Source organism: Phaenicophaeus curvirostris, chromosome 12 (assembly GCF_032191515.1).
Source record: "Phaenicophaeus curvirostris isolate KB17595 chromosome 12, BPBGC_Pcur_1.0, whole genome shotgun sequence".
NCBI classification, from domain to species: Eukaryota; Metazoa; Chordata; class Aves; order Cuculiformes; family Cuculidae; genus Phaenicophaeus; species Phaenicophaeus curvirostris.
In genome coordinates this window covers 14,409,008-14,427,463 of record NC_091403.1, presented here as the reverse complement: position 1 = coordinate 14,427,463, position 18,456 = coordinate 14,409,008, and the positions used below count along the sequence as shown (strand labels likewise).

Sequence of the window (18,456 nt, the reverse complement as noted above, 5' to 3'; positions counted from 1 at the left end):
CAGCCCAGATCACAGGGGTGGCTGAATCAAGAGCTCAGCCATGCTGCTCTGAGCCCTTGCTTGGATATCTCAGATGCCAGGGATCGCTCAGGACACAACTGGGAGTTTGCCTTCAGTAAATGAGAGATGCTTTTGCCCTATTCTGTTTCCAGTGCAGCCAAGGGGCAATGCCACGTGGATTGTGAAAGAGTGGGAAGCAGGAAGAGAGAAGGATAGGATAAGGAGGGGCAGGCAGTGTTACCAGACATGTGTCTTCAGGCACAGCCTGAGACTGGGGCTCTCTGTGGCACTCGGCACGTGTCCATCCAAAGTGCTTTGACAGAATCTGTGGGTATCACTAATGACCTTTCCCCATGGAAAATGAGCTTTCCTTCCAGACTTTTCCTAGAAAAGCAGATTTGTGTTGTCCTGAGTTAATGCAGATGCATCCATCTGCCTTTAGTTCTTCCTTCCAAGTTGGCAATCTTCATGTGCTGCCAGACTGTGTTCTGTAGGCTCCCAGCATGTTGTGTGTTTAAAGCGTCGTTTGTAGGAAGCATTCTGCATACCTGGCATCAGGGGGACTGCAGTACAATGTGGTTTCCCATAATATTTCTCTTTTCAAAGCTGTGCATGACAGTAACATGAACTGCCATCGCTGGCAAATGGAATGGAGCAGAGCACAAGCCCTGAGCATAGAGAAAGCAGGTTGTGTCCTTCTGCATAGCCCAGGGCCTGCTGCCTGTTCCCTCTCTGCTGTCACTGGATGTAGATGTCTCTCGTTTCTGTGCAAGAAGTAACAGAGTATCTTCGCCTGCCTTACAGCTTTTTCCTCGGAGATGTCTCCTGCATCGTTCTGGAAGGTGATGCTCTGGCCTTAGGAAAAAGACAGAGAGAGCTGATGTAAGGATGGTTAAAGTGTGAGAATGTTTCCATTGAATCCCAGAGGCCAGCAAGCTTAGGTCCCCAGGGCTGTTTGGTGTTTACTGATTCGTGGGAGGTATCTATTTAAATCTCTGATACTGGAGTTTTCTGATGCTTTCTGGCTATTACTTCTGCACCTTCACTTCTGAGAATTAGGGCTTTTATGAACGCTGAGCAGATGGAGTCATGGAGATGCCAAGAGATGTGCCCGCTGCAGTGCAGTGAGTTGGTAGCAGAGTCTAGGGTAGACTTTCTTGAACCATTGGACCAGAGCCTGGCTGTGCTGGGAAGCTGGGATGTTGTCCTGGCTGGTCAGGGCTGAGGTGCAGTGCTGGAGCTGTGTGGAGGTCTGGTGCCCACAGCAGCCAGCCAGGTTGAATGACAGGAGTGGAGCAATGCAGGTCACATCAAGGGTGGAGTCTGGTTCTGCCCTTGTGTTGCTGTGAGCAGTGTGTTGCAGTAGCATCAGTGTTGTCAGCCACAGGACGTGCCTGGCATAGTGTGATGGTTCCAGTTCTGATGGTAACTTCGCACAGCATCCTCTTGCAGCCCTTGTCCTTCTCATCTCTGTTCCTGGCAGCTGCTGGGGAATAGCTGGTGCTTGCAGTGCTTTAAGGGCTTCATGTGAGTAACATAAGCTGTCTGGGGCTTAGGATTAGGGCAGAGAGACTGCTCTGCCATTCTTCAGAAGGCTTCAGAGACACTGGGATACCTCTGCGCCTTTCTCCACTTCTTTTTGTTGGCCTCTCACCTGATCTGTCTTAGCTCTGACTGCACTGAGTGACTTTCTTCAAAGGAGTTGTTTACACTAAGGTCTGTAAAAATGTGCCAAGAATGATTAAAGGCTTATGAATTAATAGTTATTGTCTAAAATTGTGACATTTTCAATGCCACTCCAACATGGTCCTTCTGGTAGGTTTCCTATGTCCTCTGTCCTCTAGGCTTGGCTTTCCTGTTGCTGCTTCTGCCTCCGAGAAACTCTATGATGTATCTGCAGCCTTCTGAGGATTCAGATGCATGGCCTAAAGTCTCCAACCCTTTGGCTAATTAGGGTCTCCAGCAGAAAAACAGAAGCGCTCTAATTCTCGTAAGAAGCAGCAGCTCTGTGCAGTGGAGCTACAGGGCCACATCGCTGTGGTTGTCGGCACGGCACCTCCTGTTTATTTTGCCTAGCTCCCACTCAGAACACTTCCAAGCGCTTGCTGGGGAAGCAAGCAGAAATTCATCGTGCAGTCTGGCTGGCTGCCGTCCCTTTTGGCGTGCTGAAGAGCAGCTCCAAATGCATGTACGCAAACAGAGAGCCAATGTTGACAGCTTTACAGGAGGTGGAGTGGCGGGCAAAGCACATTCTGACTGCTTTGCAGCAGAGCTAAATGTACTCTGGACATGTAAAACTCTGTACCCTGAAGGATCAAGGGCTTGAGGGTGTGGGAAGAGCCCCCCAAAAGTCCAGGGCAGTTCCTGGAAAGCTGCCACTGCTCAGTCTCCTTCTAGGCTTCTGGTTACGTATAGTTCAGGGTGTCAACTTATGGCTCAGCTTGTACATTAAAGGATTTAATTTCCAAACTGAAATCTGTCAGCTGTATAAAGAAGTCAGGGGGAATGAAAGAGGACTGCCTGATGGCCCCTCTGCCTGTCTGGACTTGGATCTGTGCGCTACCCAGGCTTCCAGACACAGGACACACAGCTAGGGAAAGTGTTGAACAGGCTGTTTCTCTTAAGCCAAGTGAAAAGCAGTTCCCAGAGCAGCTTCTTCTGCCACACTTGGCATGTAATGCGCTCCGTGGAGAGACCCCAGAAGCTGTGGCAGGTGCTGGGCTGAGGATTGTGTCCAGGTAGTAAATAAACACTCCTCATCCACACTTATTAATTTCTTTCCTTTTTTTTGTTTTATTTACAATCACAGAAGTGTATTTCATCTATTAAATTCTGCATTTCACACGTTTGTATATGCAGACCTTAAAGGAGGAAGTAATGTGTCTGCCATAAGAAGTGTAGGATGCACCATGTATTTTGGGATCTGTCTGTTGGCTTCTTTTCGGGAATTTTGCGACAGCAGTTTGAGGTACAAGTGGAGAATCACTGAGAAAGTGATTTAACTTCTGTGTTTTAATCATTTATGTATGTTCCTTTTTATGCTGCTTTAAAGATGATAAACGATTGCTTTACTGCAATGCTAGTGTAATGAGTAGGAAGAGAGAGACTTTGTCCCTGTTCCAAAACATGGAGATAAATTCTTCCCTGCTCAGCTTTTCAGTTAAATCTTTGCACTGACAAGTCCATAACTGCTTACAAAATGTTTTGGGGATATGAGGTAAAAGACAATATGAACCTGATTTACTTGAGACCATTTATATTGGTTGGAAGGAAAAAAACAATTAGGCCAATAGTGTCACTTGTGCAATAAAAGCCAGGTTCCTTTTCAGGCGCCCTGCCAAGCAGACTCGTGTGCTGACCCAGGCATGGCACAGCTGCCAGAAAAGGGAAAGAAAGGGGCATTTCTCATAACAGAGGCTGTGGGCAGTGGTGCTACCAGGTTGCACTGGGACAACTTTTGCAGTCCCAGTACTCAAGCATGGTCAGTGCTGGAGTTTCTGTTGAGGCACACATCTAAAAACTCCTGCAAGGCTTGTCAACCAAAGCCTGATCCCCTGCAGAGGAGGAGTTTTCAAGGCTGAGAACCATCCAAACAGTATCAATTGTTTGGTAAATCGAGTCCATAACCTTGTAACCAAAACCTGTCCCTGCCCAGCCTCAGTGATGGAGGAAAAGACAACCTGCATCCATAATGCCACAGGGACTGGTATAGCAAAGGGGGAAGAAAAACCCAACAAAGCAAATGGTAGTTTTTGGGTAGGATGCAGTGTTGCAGAAGCTGCATTTAGGGAGAAAAAGAGGCTAGGTTTGTGATACTTTGGGGAGGCCCGAGTTGTAGGATGTTGGAAGGGCAGCACCCAACATCTCTAACCACTTCTGAATAAAAACTGGTGCCAACCCTCTCTTGGCTGCTTTGCTTTCCTGTTTGCAAAGCTGTGCCCTGCTGTGTTCATATGAGAATTCTTGTAAAAGAAGATATGCTTGTTGCTAAGTATGCTTAGGTTTGAGATCTGACATTGTCTATATTGCCCCCAAAGCAGATATGCCAGAGCATTAGGGTGTGGTTAGGCAAGTGTCCTACCTAGAAATGTTAGATGCTTGTTATCTCCTGTCCTAGGTCCAGCCCAGATGTAAAAATAATCTGTAGATAGATTGCCAGGTCAGTGCAAAGGGATGAGAAAGGCACGTGTGGAGAATGTTTTTCTTCCTCTGTGCTTATTGACAGCTTTCTCCCTAAGCAGTTCAGGAGGTCTGCAAGCTGTCTGAGAAAAGGTAGAGAGCTGGGGAGTGGGAGCAGGACATGCTCTGCGAACACAGTGCCTGCATTTCTGAAGGTGTGTGCTTCGTAATGGGTAATTTGCTCCTTTATTGTCTGCAGAATAATAGCAGTGACAGTGCTGACTTTCTCTAATGAACAGCTGCTCAGTGCTAGAATCTGTTCCTGGGGTGGGGGGCGGCTCGCAGGGATGAGTAAGGTTTCATGCTCCTCCTCCAGAAAGGGTGAGAAAGTTCGCAGAGGAGAAGATTGTTGCTTGATTGTTGGATATCTCCAAATCTTGACCTGCTGACAGCAGGTCAAGAGAGCTGAATGTGTCACCGTGCAAGTCATGTTTAACCTTCCAGCACTTTCGCTGAGGCAGTGTGTTTATGGAGTGAGGAGAGGGGTGTTAGCTCCTGTCCAAGAAGTCATCTTCTTGTCACTGCAAACGACCATCACAAATTGGCTGAGGAAAAAACATTTTCCTGCTGTTGCACTGCCTGAATTCCTTGCTGATACTCTGTACTAACAAGAGCAGGGAGGCAGGCAAGGATAACTGATGAATTATGAATGTGTTAGAGGCAGACTCAAGTTGTAAATTCTTGGAGTTTGAAATCGCTCGTGTATGTTATAGCTCAAACTATAGCTTCAAATAAACATTATGAGCTTTGTCCCAGGCAGCTCCCCATGGTGCCTCCCTTCACATTGCAGCTCACAGTTCCCCTTTGCTTTGAAACAGTGCAGTGCTACAGGCTTAGGGAAGAGTGGCTGGAAAGCTGCCTGGCACAGAAGCACCTAGGGGTGTTGGTTGACAGCAGGTGAACATGAGCCAGCAGTGGCCAAGGTGGTCAACCGTATCCTGGTCTGTATCAGAAACAGTGCAACCAGCGGGATCAGGAAAGTTATTGTCATCCTGTACTTGCACTGATGAGGCTGCACCTGGAATACTGTGTTCAGTTTTGGGTCCCTCACTACAAGAAGGAGGTTGAGGGGTTGAAGCTTGTCCAGAGAAAGGGAACAGAGCTGGTGAAGGGGTTATGAGGGGTGGCTGAGGGAACTGCAGTTGTTTAGCCTGGAGAAAAGGAGGCTGAGGGGAGACCAGTCTCTGCAGCTCCTTGAATGGAGATTGTAGCGAGGTGGAGGTTGGTCTCTTCTCTCAAGTAAATAGTGATAGGATGAGAGGAAATGGCCTCAAGGTATGCTAGGGGAGGCTCAGATTGGATATTTGGAAAAGTTTCTTCACCAAAAGGGTTCTTGGGCACTGGCAGGTGCTGCCCAGGGAAGTGGTGGAGTCCCCATCCTGGAGGTGTTTAAAAGAGGGCAGATTAGGTGCTTGGGGATATGATTTAGTAGTGGACAGGTACGGTTGGACTTGATGATCTCAAAGACCTTTCCCAACCAAATGATTCTGTGATTCTAATGCAGGGTGGATTTTTTGGAGGTTAGGCTATGCTGACATCTGTCTGGCATGCTCACTTGCTGCCTCAAGGCTCTCTACGTTCCCTATCCTGCCTCCCTGTGGTTTTATACTACACTTGATCATAAGCAGTGTGTATTTCCCCGTGCCCGCTCATCACCAGGCTCTGGAACCCAGCTCCAGACACTGAGAGATGCCGGTGAGAGCAATGGAATGAAAAAGTGGAGCGCTCAAACTGGGCCTGACTTTCCTGTCTCATGATAGGAGTGTGGAAAAACACATAAACTGAGACGTCTGCTCTAGAGAGTCATTCATAAATGATAAAACCTGGGGGAACATTTTGACGTATTTCAGCATGTCATCAGTAGATCTTGTCACTAGCTCTGTGATGGCACCCTTGCTGTCTCCCTGTGAACACAAACATGTGCACGGGTTGATGAAGGAAAAGAGCTACCTTCCCTAACTCTTTCAGTGCCCAGAGGGTTTCTCTCAGCCCTAGTGCACAGCTCTGAGCCATTCCAGAGCCATGTTTGGCACCTTACAGGCATTTTTTTCAGTAGAAGAGGGTAAAATTGATCAATCTGTTTCAGAAGGGCAAAAAATCCACAAAAGCCATCAGTGACAGTGAGCTTTGCCATGGTTATACCTTGGGCTCTGCAAAGCTTTTGCTTGGAGCAGCTTTGCTACTTGGAGAGAGAAAACAAAGCTGAGGGCTGGGGGCAGAAATCTCAGAGATGCAGTTTTAAACAGCAGTGCTGTGAAAGCTTTTAATGCCATGGAAAGGACAGCATGGCGCAGGTGCATTCAGTGACCTGTTTTGCTCTGGCAGTGAAAGATATCTTGGAAACTGCAGTTCTTTTTTTTTCCCCTTTGGTTCTAGCAATATTCCCTCTTGACCTGAAATTGTCTTAATGGCAGTGGAGAAAAAAACCTCACACTGGTTTTACTCTTCGATGTTTGCTGGAATCCCTTGTGTGGAGGTTTTCCTGGTTAGTTTAGTGCTGTTCTTGGGAACTCTTCAAACCAACTGAAGCTGTTGCAGTTTCAGAGCATTTAACCTGCGATCTATCCTATCCAGCCAGCCCTTTGAAACAGCAGGTGAAAAATACACTCTATAAGGGGCTTGGTTTAAAGAGGAGCTTGACTTGAAGACTTGCTCTGGCAGACCCACAGTGAAGTACAAAGCTGGAGAGAAACGTGTTTGTGTGTGCAAGAGGTGTATGGGGCATTCATCCATGCATATGCTGAGGAATGTGCTGGGAAAGCAAGCAGAACTGTTTGCTTTTGTGATATGATTTGTATAATAATTAGCAACAAACAGACGTGGGATCTGGGCTAATATATTGCCTGATAGTTTTTCAAGGCTGACACCAGAGTTTTGGCTGAGGGAGAAGGAAACAGAAATGGATGTTGAAGCTACAGAGCCCTGTGGCTGTTGCCACTCTTGATTGTCAGAGAAACATTGAGTTGTGCCCTTGGGTTTAGCTGTTGGGAATCATAGAATGGTTTGGGTTGGAAGGGACCTTAGAGCCCATCCAGTTCCAACCCCCTTGCCATGGGTAGGGACACCTCCCACTGGACCAGGTTGCTCAAGGCGCCATCCAATCTGGCTTTGAGCATCTCCAGGGATGGAGCAGCCACAACCTCCCTCGGCAACCTGTGCCTCCCCAACCTCATGGTGAAGAATTTCTTCCTAATGTCTAATCTAAATCTTCCCCCTTCCAATTTAAAGCCATTTCCTTTCATCCTATTGCTCCATGCCTTTGTAAAAAGTCGTGCCTCCCCCTCTCCTGTTTTAGTATCAGCTCTTTACACTTCCTGCAGAGTGAGTACGGGGCTAGTAAGTGTCTAGATGTCAGTCCTGGTCTCAATGGTTGGTTACCTGGTTGTCAGTGAACTCCTGGCTCTCTCCTTTCCTGAGCACCCAGGGAGTGGGGTGGGCAGCACCAGGGGGAAGGACAGCATGCAGTGCTGGTGCAAGACTGTTAGGGTGAGGGTGGTGAAGCCTATCGTTGGACCTTCCCCAGTCAGGAGAAATGCAAGGCCCAAGGAAAAGTGGAGCTGGAGGATGTGCCTTTCCAGCAGCGCTTCACAGTGGTTCTGCTAAACCAGGAGATTGCAGAGCTGGGCTGATGGCTCCTGGGGCTGTTGCAGACTGACAGCTTGTACAGCTCCTAAAATCCCTCTCCTAGTGACTGGCAGCTGGCTAGAGACCAAGTGATCTCAGGTAAGGACAAGTCCTGTCACATCAAGTTTCTTTAACCTGTAAGGTGCCTTTGCCAGCTGGAACCTGGGACCAAGCACCTGAGTGCAACAGATGGCTATTTAAGTCAGGTTTGAGGAGCTTTCTGTCTTCCTCTGCCCTGAGCATGGTAGAGAAAGCTGCTTGGAAATCTGGCAAGGAATATATTGCCATCTGGCTGGTGTTATTTTTTTACTCCAGGTTCATTTTTCTCCCCCAGCACTGGACAAAAGGATAACTTTCTGCACACATACACATCTCAGCCATATCCGGCCCAGCAGGTACGCAGGCAGCTGGCAGTGTTGTGTAAAGAAGCTTGTTCTGTGGTAGGCTGGAAGTCTGTCCCCATATACTCTTGCTCCCTGGGCTTGGAGTGCAGGCTGCTGCCTTGTTCATTTTCATCAGAAGCTGTTGTGGCCCAGCAATGGGTCTTGAATCTCCAGGGTGGGCAGGTGAGGCTTACTGAGCCCTGCACGAGGGTGAGCCAGTAGTTTGTGGAGAGATGTGACTGTATCCAGCTCTGCTGCCAGCTCTTCAGCAGAGAGCAACTCCTCACCTGGCTCCTTTGCACCTCTTTTCCCCAGCCCACTCCCCAACCTCGTCATATGTTGTTGGGTTCTTTGGTGTCTTCCCAGTGCTGTGGCCTTCCCTGTAATGGCTGCTATAACTGCCTTTTCCTTTGTTTCTGGTGCCTTCTTATGTGTTTCCATCCAAATCCTGGCTGGAAAGCTCCTTCTTGTTCTTTCTCTGGTGTTGCTTTGTCTCTCTGCCATATGGGGTAGAGGCCTCACCATAGCAATGTGCTGAGCAGCCTCGCCTAGCCAGCCAGGTCTCAGTGGAGTCCCCTTACTCTGTTGTTTTGCAAGACTAGTGATTATTTGTGGATTTTAGTGCTTTGCTGAACTGGAGCTAGACTTAAAAGAAAGCTGCTGTTCCAAAGAGCCTTGCATTTCTCTGATCCTTCAGCTTACGTGCCTGTTGTGGAAGCTCTCATGCCTCTTTTTACATTAAGCTCATTTTCTGTCTCAGTAGTTCTCAAGCCCAGCCTTTGCGCCACTGTTAAGAATGGCCAGGACTTTGATCTGTTTGTCAACAAGGCCTCTGAATCCATAGTGTGATGTGGTTTCTTCTTGTCCCTATTCTGTCCCCGAGTTCTTCTGCTGTGGCTGGACTTGATGGCTGCTGGGCTGAAAGCATCCACGGGCACAAATAATGCGAACAGCTGATGTATGTGACTGTAGCAAAGCTTTGGCCAGCTCACACCGTGCTGGAAGCACAGAAGGAGGTCATATATGCTTGTACACACCAGGCGCTCTGTGTAGTGTGCATGTTCCGCTGGAAGGAGGATAGCTGTCTTGGCTTTTCCTTCGTGCCCCATGGCAGTTCTCACTGCTTGTGTTTGTCCAGGGCTGGGGTTGCAGTTCAGTGTGGTCCAGCCCTTGTCCCTGGTGGGGACCATGGGCACTCTTTGGTCTCTGCTTCCATCTGCTGGACAAGCGCTGGCTCCTGTTCTCTTCCCTTGGTGCCTCTGGGATTTTGCTAGCTCCTTTTAAAATGTGCTCATCTAATGCTACAGATGGAAATCCCTTTCACGTTTGTATGGACTGCAAGAAAATCTGTGTTGACCCAGCTGTCTTTGGCAAGGCTTCTGCACTAGGGTAAATGGCAACAAGCCTGGAGATGGGCTGAGCACCATGCATTCAGTGCAGCAGTGTGTAAGCTGCCTGCTGTGCTGTTACTTGGATGCCACGTGAATGGCCAGTGTGGGTCAGGCCAGAGGTCTGGCCATTGCAGTGCCCACCTCCAAAAGTGGCCACAGCAGATGCTGGAGGAAAGCATGTGAGAAAACTGAGCAGGGAGGATGTAGTGCTTTCCTCAGATATTTCCCTCAGCATCTAACAGTGGGGGATGTGGGAATGTTTTGGGCTGAGGACTGCAGTGAGACCTTATTTAACAGTCCTGGTAAATGCATCCTTCATGACCTTCTCTGACCATTTTGAGATGGTGAGTTTGTACTGTGCACAAAGGTTCTGCTCCTATGTGTTTGAGACCTGCTGCCAACAACTTCCTCTGCTAGATCATGGGAGCAGCTGGAGTAGGCCTGAGAATTACTTGTATTGTGTGACTCCTCTGCAGTTATTTTTCCCTTCATGAAGACAACAACAAGTGTCTCAGAGTTAGATGTATTTGGAAGAGCTGGAAGAACAGGATTGCTACTCTCGAGGACCGTGAACGGTCTGGTTTGCTCAAAAGTGCTCTGGTTGTTTTCATCTAACAACAGAAATTTGGCTGCTGCAAAGGCGTTTCCTTAGCTTCCCTTAACCTCTGCTCAGCAGTGGGCAGACAAAAGCAGAAGGTTTGTTTCTAGCAAAAAATCTCCATCCCCTTCTCAAGACATTGTGCAGTGCAGACTATGGATCTTTCTGTAAGCGCTGCTTGATTTGTGTGTTGGCTGTTTATGCATAGCATTAGCATCAATCTGCAGGGCACCACTTCATTAATTTTTTACACAAAGATATTGTAGACAAGTGAAATCAATCCCTGCTTTTCTCCTTCTACTAGGTGAGAGCTGTTACCATGTATGAGACCTGGGGAAGTATGGCTGGGGTATCTGGACTCTGAGTTCTCTGCTTTTTTAGGAACTCTGCAATTTGGAAGGATAAACTTTTCCTTTTATTTTTGACATTAGGTTCTCAGCCAGCAGGAGGAGATGTCACCATCATTGCTGCTCCAGAGAACACCACGGTGGTGGCCGGGGAAAGCGTGGTGATGGAATGCATGGCAGCTGCTGATCCCACCCCCTTTGTCTCCTGGATACGACAGGGTGAGCACGAAGGACAGAATTAAGCTTTTATTGTCTAGAGAAACCTGTGGACACTTTATTTAAAAATCTATTGAAAACGGGAAAGATCTGTGGGACAGGAAGGGTGCTTGTTCCTTCAGTACCTAATGACACAGGTGGGGCCAGCGTAGGGTAGCCTTGCTGAACTGGAATTACTGATTAAATCTAGAAGGTTACAAAGCACACAGCTTGCTTTGTAGCTGTTTGATTTGTGAAATATATGAAGTTATAGTGCCTGGATGCCTTTTGATCTAAATTAGTCATCCTCACTGCATGAGCTTGCGTGGTGAAGGTCATGAGATGGAGTCAGGTCTGTGCCACTCCTCTGGGGACTCAGAGGTCAGTGGGGATTCTGTGACATCTGCTGTTGCATTGGAGGAATAACTTGTGTTATCTTGCAAGATTATAAAACAGGATAAGATCTGTTAATCATTGGAGTGTTGCTGGGGCATTTTTACTCTTACTGTAGTCAGATTGGTAACTGAAGGATTGAGAAGATGCTGAGGTCTCATCAAAGGTTTACGAATGAGCCAGGCATACATTGTCCCAAGGTTGATAGCCTAAAGCACGAGTGGGATGCTAGTGTTACTGAATGTCACTTGCATCAGATGTGTTACAGAGGCTCTGACTGAAAATGTTCTCAACTTAGGAGTCAAATCCCTCCCAGAAGAGGCTCTCAGTCATTTTCATAAATTCAGGTCATGATTTAAGACTTCTCTCTCCTGTAACTATTTATTGTGGTTGGTCTTCAGCCCAGACTTGTCCACAGGCAGTGATTTTTGTGTATAAAAATATTTCCTCTTTCCAACAAAAAAAGGAGCAAAAAACCTTCAGAGGACACAACTTTGGAAATCAAATGAGCAAGGATTAAATGTTCTAGTAGAAATGTTTCTGTATAGTTCACAATTACAAGTACTGAGCTTTCCGATGCTGGATCACTTACTTATTGCTTTACTGAGAGCTACTGATACCCATGGTAGGTATTATAAGAGTTAATTATCACTGTGGAAGTTTGTTGGCTGAAGGGAAGAAGAGGGGAAAGGGAGGGTAGGTTGGTGAAACAGTTCACTGCATGCTTTATTTTTAAGTGTTTGGTCCCCCTCTGCTTCCCAGTGTGGATTCTTCAAACGAGAAAAGGTGGATTAACTGTGCTAGCAGCTCTGTGTTGTATAAGCACGTTTCATTCCAAGACTTCATTAAGGAACAGGCTGGGTTACTGGACAATTAGTCATGTAGGTAACACCGAGGACTGTACCTCCATGTTGCCAGTTTGGCTCTTGCCAGCCTTGGTGGTGTCAGCTAATTGCTACCATCTGGAATTGAACCGCTCCAGTGCAAATGAGGTGCACAAATTTTCTCCTCTTCTAAGTGTATAGCCACTGAACTCTGAGGCCCTCTGCAGACCCCCAGATTGGATGGAGGGGGCAGAGGGTCTGATCTCAGCTGTGTTGCCTGGTGATGGTGCTAAGTAGGCGTAGCTGCTCACAGTGGAGGTGGAGAGCTTGCTTCTGTCTCAAGATACAGGCTTAGCTGAAGTCGAGAGAAGCAAAGTCAGGTGAGTACTGAGGTTTTTGCTGTCATCCATGCTTCTGCAGGTCAAGGACGAAGTCTGGTGTTCCACATGTCCTCCCAATCTGCTAACTTGTGCCAGAGCTGGCTGTGGGCTCCTGACTTCCCATCAAGTCTTTCCTAGGGCAGACTGTTCCCAGCTCTTGGCTTTGCTTCCCATGCTCATTCAGTGGTACCAGCACCATGGTCCCCATATTTCTCATGTCGGAGCAGTGCTGGGAATCAGCAGTGCCCAAGACCAGCCTGCTTCCTTCTCCGTGACCTGCTGAGGATCCTAGGACTCAGCTTTTGGCCAAGGGGCTGGAAGCCACTCTTTCCTCCTTCCCTGCTCAGCAGTGCTGGGCACCCACCCAGGAGAATGGGGAGAGGGCAACTCATGGCCCATGTCTTGGACCCAAGCACCAGAGCTCCAAGGAGAAATGGGTGTCTTCCTGATAGCTGACAGATCAGGAGCCAAGCTGGAGGCAAAGAATGAGTTGGAAAGCTCAGTAAAAGTGGGTTCATGCCTGGGACCCAGCGGAGGGAAGAACCTCTCAGTCTTTAATGATTCAGTGCCCTTGCTGATGTTGGCATTAATGAGTCAGGGGAGCAGGTGTGTGTGTTCGTGCATGGGGGTCAGCAGGCAGATCCAGCATCTTATCCAAAAGGTAGGTTAGCATTGATTTCCCTTGAATGTGCTGTTCCTAGGGAGTCTTATTGATGCCTAGGGTGTCTCCAGAGACTATTTTGATCCAAAGCAGAACTTTTTTGGTTGTTACATGCTAAACTAAACCTTGGGCCAATGTTGGCTTGGGCTGGCTGATGTTCGGTCAAGCACTGAGCGGTATCCTGATAAGAATCCTTCTTGGGGCTGGGGTTTGGGATCTGGGGGTCTTTCCCCCAGATCTTAGCTGTAGTAGATGCATTGTTTACAAGTCCTCATAAAGTGCAGCTTGGGGCTCACTGCCATGTTCGTGCACATTTCTTCCTGCAGATGGAAAGCCCGTTTCTACAGATGTGATTGTGCTGGGCCGGACAAATCTCCTCATTCCCTCCAGCCAGCCCCATCACTCTGGGGTGTACGTCTGCCGTGCTAACAAGCCCCAGACCAGGCAGTTTGTTACAGCCGCCGCTGAGCTCCGAGTCCTTGGTGAGTAGGGCACGGGATAAATGCTCCAGATAAAAACACTGACCAGACAGGTGTGGATTTCCTGGACCAACATCCAGAAGCTCCTCAGGAAGTTGCGTTTATGGCCTGTGCTGGGTAAAATGAGAGCTAGGCTAGAGCCAGGAGACCCTGGTCTGGGGTAGTGTCACCTTTTTAATTTGGGGCTTAGTTCCTTGTATTTACTGAACCATTTTATTCCTTATTCTTGTTCTCCAGGGTTCCCCCATGGACATCTGTATCAGCAATTAACTTTCAGTAGCATAGAAGCCAGCAGGGTGAACAGCCTAGGATCAGGGAATGCAGCACATGATTGATATAGAATTTATTTTTCCTTTTGGACAGAGTCTAAATTAAGCCTCAAGAGTCTGCCTGGCAAATCCTATCTTGTAAGCAAAACTTCTACTGAATAAAACATAGCACCAAGTGGGGAGGAGAAGGGATTTGCTTTGCTATCTTTTCCTCCTCCTTCCTGCATTAATTGGTCCTCTCTGCTCCCAGCTACACCCAGCATCTCCCAGGCTCCTGAAACCATCTCACGCACCCGAGCCAGCACAGCCCGGTTTGTCTGCAAGGCAGAGGGGGAGCCAGCCCCAACCATTCACTGGCTGAAGAATGGTGAGGCCATCCTCTCCAACGGGCGGGTGAAGGTGCAGAGCAGCGGCAGCCTCGTCATCAATCAGATCGGGTTGGAGGATGCTGGCTACTATCAGTGCGTGGCCGAGAACAGCCTGGGCATGGCTTGTGCCACTGCCAAGCTCTCAGTGATCGTGCGGGAAGGTCTGCCCAGTGCTCCCAAGAAGGTGTCAGCTGTGTCCCTCTCCAGCACCACAGTCCTTGTGTCCTGGGAGCGGCCGGAATACAACAGCGAGCAGATCATTGGCTTCTCGTTACATTACCAGCGGGCTGTGGGTAGGTGTTACGCGCCTGTGCAACACAGCTATGTTGCAGTTACAAGATACAAAGTACAGGCTGACATTCTTTCCCAACCAGTGACAAGTATGAGGCAATTCTGATTAGTTTAGCCCTTTTCATTGCAAAGGGTAAAGGAATTTTGTCTTGGAGTTAGCATCAGCCTGTGACAGTGCCTGTAGGCTAGCTGAGATGTAGTAACTGCTGACCAGCAGTAGCATATTCACGTAGCTCAGTTGTCCAGATCCTAGTGGGACCAGGCACTTGTGGAAATTTATTTCTGTTCTTTATTTTTTTCTTCACTACAATGATTTTATATGCAAAGGATGCAGTTATTAATGGAGATAATAAACAGCTACATTGTGTGCAGGGGTAATAACTAAATTATTCACACCCAGAATCTGAAATGAGGCACTGGGGTCTCTCGGGGTCTGTATTCCCAAACAGCCAGCAAGCCAGTGCTCTTGCTGAACTGTTGCCAGAGCTCCTCTGAAAATTAAGCTGGTAACTTCAGCTGCTTTAGCGTGGATTAAAGAACTTGAATCAAAACGGAGATGTTAACATTGAGGCATTGAATGTTTCTGCCCAAAGAGTTTGTGTAAGAATGGGTTTTGTGCAGGTGCTGGGGAAACTGGAGAAGACATAGTGAGTTTTATGGGGTATTTATGCTATGGACTTTGTGAGTTAAGTGATTTTTCTAGGAGTGTCCTAACAGTTCACTGACCTGCTGATCAGAATTTCCTTGGCTCTAGGAACTGATAATGTGGAATACCAGTTTGCTGTCAATAATGATACCACTGAGCTGCAAGTCAAGGACCTAGAACCCCATACCAACTATGTCTTCTACGTGGTCGCGTATTCTCAGCTTGGAGCCAGCCGGACATCCACTTCTATCATTGTTCAGACCCTGGAGGACGGTGGGTTGAATTAGATGGTACTGGTGCCTAAAAATATTCTTGGCCTGTTTCATAGTGAACATTGAATATGCTATGAAGAATAGTATCCTAGAAACCAAAACCTGTGGCTCCTACAGCTTCTTGCCAGAAGCCCTTTTGAAAAAATACAAACAACAATACAACCAAAACCAAAGCTCCCTGGTCTGATCGTCGGCTTGGGTGATGAAGAGCATGAAAATGATCTGACTAACACTGGGACCCATGAGAATCTTGTGGGACCTGTGGTGAGCTCCTCTGAGCTCTCACCTAGCTGATTGTGTGCTTCAAACTGGACTCTGTGCTAGACTTGATTTCAACTCCAAACAAAGGCATCTATTACAGTTTGTAGGGTTGGGAGCAGCCTTCAAGTTGGATCCCTTAAGAACCAATAGTTTGTATGTGTTGATTTTACCATTTATCATGTAGCATTTTGTGAGCAGTAAAGGCAGAGTGCCAGAAGGACAGCTGCCCGGTGGGGGAGAACATGGACAGCTTTCAATAAACTGCAGGAGTGAGGCAAGAAGCAATGGTTTTGGCAGACGTTGTGCAAGGCCCTGCTATGCTGCAGGTTGCATTATGTGCTTTTAATACTCCTGACAGAGTGAACTGTGTGTTCCCGTGTGTATGTGTCTGAAGCCTGAAAAGATGAGTTGAAAGCACAAAAGCTGCTTGTAGCACAGAGCTGTGATTCTTAAGGGAATGGAGATTCCTGGAACTATGTGCCTTTGCCTTTAGTATCTACAACATAGGCCAATCAGCTGGTTTGTGCTAACCTGCCCAGTTTGCAGTGGATATAAGGTCACTTAGGTTTTGCTTCCTGAGGGAGCAGTGTGGTGTGGCCAGCAGGTTCTTATCAGCCTGTTGAAGCTGAGCAGCCCACCGTCTCTGCTCCCCAGACACCCCACCAATGCTCTGAGCTGTTGGAGAGCTGTGGGGTATTGCTTCCCCCTGTACAGACAGCCTGTCACCAGCGGCTGGGCGCAAACGAGACCAGGTAGTGGTCTTCAGCCAATGGAGAGAGCCTTTGATGTCTTTCTCTGGTCTTTGCTGACTTCCCATTGTTGCTTCTGCCCAGTTCCTAGTGCTGCCCCTCAGCTGTCCCTGTCGAGCATGACTCCTGGTGACATCCGTGTGACTTGGTTGCCTCCTCCTCCAGAGCTGAGTAACGGCAAGATAACGAAGTACAAGATTGACTACTGTACCCTCAAGGAAGGTGAGCAAAACACCATTTGTGTCTTCTGCTCTAGCAGTGTTAACAGCATGTCATGTCAAGGCAAAGAGGTGCAAGGCTGAAAACAGAGCCCTCTCTTAGCTCTGCTTTGCTAGTGGTGGTCTAGGCAGTGCTTGTTCTGTGCGACTTCACACCACTCTGAGTTGCCTTTTTCTGTGGTTGTAGAGGTGCCTGTGTCCCCAGGGAATGGCCTGATACTTGCATATTTCTACTGCCCCATGAGTGTCTTCATAAGCAGCCCTTTGGTGCCATCTCCACTGTGTGTTTGGGGGAAGAGCTTTATGCTGGCTGGGCAAGAAGGGTAAACGCATTTAATTCTTTTAAAATAGAGTCTAATCAAAGTGATCCTTGTGGAAAAATAGCAAGTATCCTGGCCAGACTGTGCTGCTTTATTGCTGGGGTTTATCTGGTTTTCTTTATGTTGGCAGACACTCTTAAGAAGCCTTCAGCTGGGTTGATAACATTTCCTTGTGCTGGATGTGGCTGTTCCAATTCCACATGTGATTGCTTTGCAAATCCTTCTGGGTACTTGCTCTTAAAACCATCAAAGCTCTGCAGCTTCTCACTTCCCAGGGTCATGATTCTTACCAGGAGAAGGATGGGGAGTGTGATGAAGTGCTGGACAGGTTCCCAAGTGTTTGATCTGGATTAGTAGCCTGCACTGTGACTCCTAGCTCTTGGGTTTTTGCCCTGAGCTTGCACATGGCTCTGTGGCTTCACAAAACCTTGGAAATATTTGCAGTCCAGGGATCATGCTCAGCACTATTTTGTTATGTAGGAGTGGCAGTGCTCCCAGCTGAGTTTACACCAGGTGAAGCTGAAAAGCAAGACCTCTACATTCACCAAATGGAGAATATGAATCTTCAGCAAGATCAATTAGTTGTTATAGTGAAATCCCAGGTCATTCTCAGTTTAAATTTCCTGTTGCCTCCCTATGAACTTGGGTGGGCTGAAGGGGGAGTGATAAAACCTCGGTCTGGCATGGATGAAGGTGTGAATTTTGCAGAAAGCAGGGTTGCTGGATGGGTCTGGTTCAAGTTAAGGTGAGAATTTAAATATAACAATGAGGAACACTGGAACAGATCACCAGCTACTGTTGCCTGTGTTCCTGTTCTGTTGTCATATAATCTGCAGCAAGGCTTCTGACAGCTCCCCTCCAGGAAGGCTCAGCGGTGCTGACAGCAGCATGCAATATTGAATAGGATGAAGGGGATTGTTGGTCAGGATATCTACTCTGCTCAGTCTTTAGTTCTAGTTTTTCCTGCTGGAGTGAGAGAGCCAAACCAGCTCAGGGTGTGCAGAACACGTGGGGGAAGCTGGGCTTTGTGGTTGCTCAGTTGTATTTCCCTTTGACTGGGAAAACCGTCTTTTCAATGTTGTCCCCTTCTGTCTGTTTCAGCAGATCAGGTCACCTCCATTGAAGTGGGTGGAAATGAGACACAAATCACTCTCTATTCGCTCCATCCCAACAAAGTATACAAAGTTCGTATTGCAGCCAGCACCAGCGTGGGCTATGGAGCCCCTTCTGAGTGGACCCAGCATCGTACTCCTGACAGAGACAACCAGACGCATGGTAGGAGGCTGGGTGGTGCCTGGGATTCGGCATGGAGTGTGCAGGACATTGGGGAACTTGAGGAATGATCAGAGGGGTTTGCTTTCATTAAGAAGTTATAACTGTTGGTTTTAGTACCCACCTTTATCTTTCTGTTGAGCAGCCCCTGCATAACTTGCTGCTTGCCTGGTCCTCCCTCCATGTGCAGCTGTGAAAATTCTTAATAAGGAAAGAAAGAAACAAAAAATCAAACCCCAATATTATGGCATTTGGGAGTGGATAGACGATTTTGCCACAGAGAGCTGAGCCCAAGCCAGACTCCAGCAGTGGTTAAAGATGTTGGTATCTTGGAAT

The 18,456-nt window shown here is 47.7% G+C and overlaps 1 protein-coding gene across 3 annotated transcripts in view; it reads left to right on the top strand.

Moving 5' to 3' along the window:
* IGDCC4 (immunoglobulin superfamily DCC subclass member 4) overlaps window positions 1-18,456 on the top strand; it is a 97,625-nt gene that overhangs the window by 54,211 nt on the left and 24,958 nt on the right. For 2 of the 3 annotated variants that reach the window (XM_069866379.1, XM_069866382.1), the window contains exons 5-10: window positions 10,607-10,741; window positions 13,302-13,457; window positions 13,974-14,384; window positions 15,137-15,301; window positions 16,395-16,532; window positions 17,950-18,123. In XM_069866379.1, coding sequence (XP_069722480.1) covers window positions 10,607-10,741; window positions 13,302-13,457; window positions 13,974-14,384; window positions 15,137-15,301; window positions 16,395-16,532; window positions 17,950-18,123 — 1,179 coding nt within the window. The remainder of the gene's footprint in view (window positions 1-10,606; window positions 10,742-13,301; window positions 13,458-13,973; window positions 14,385-15,136; window positions 15,302-16,394; window positions 16,533-17,949; window positions 18,124-18,456) is intronic. The other variant, XM_069866381.1, reaches the window with a different exon arrangement.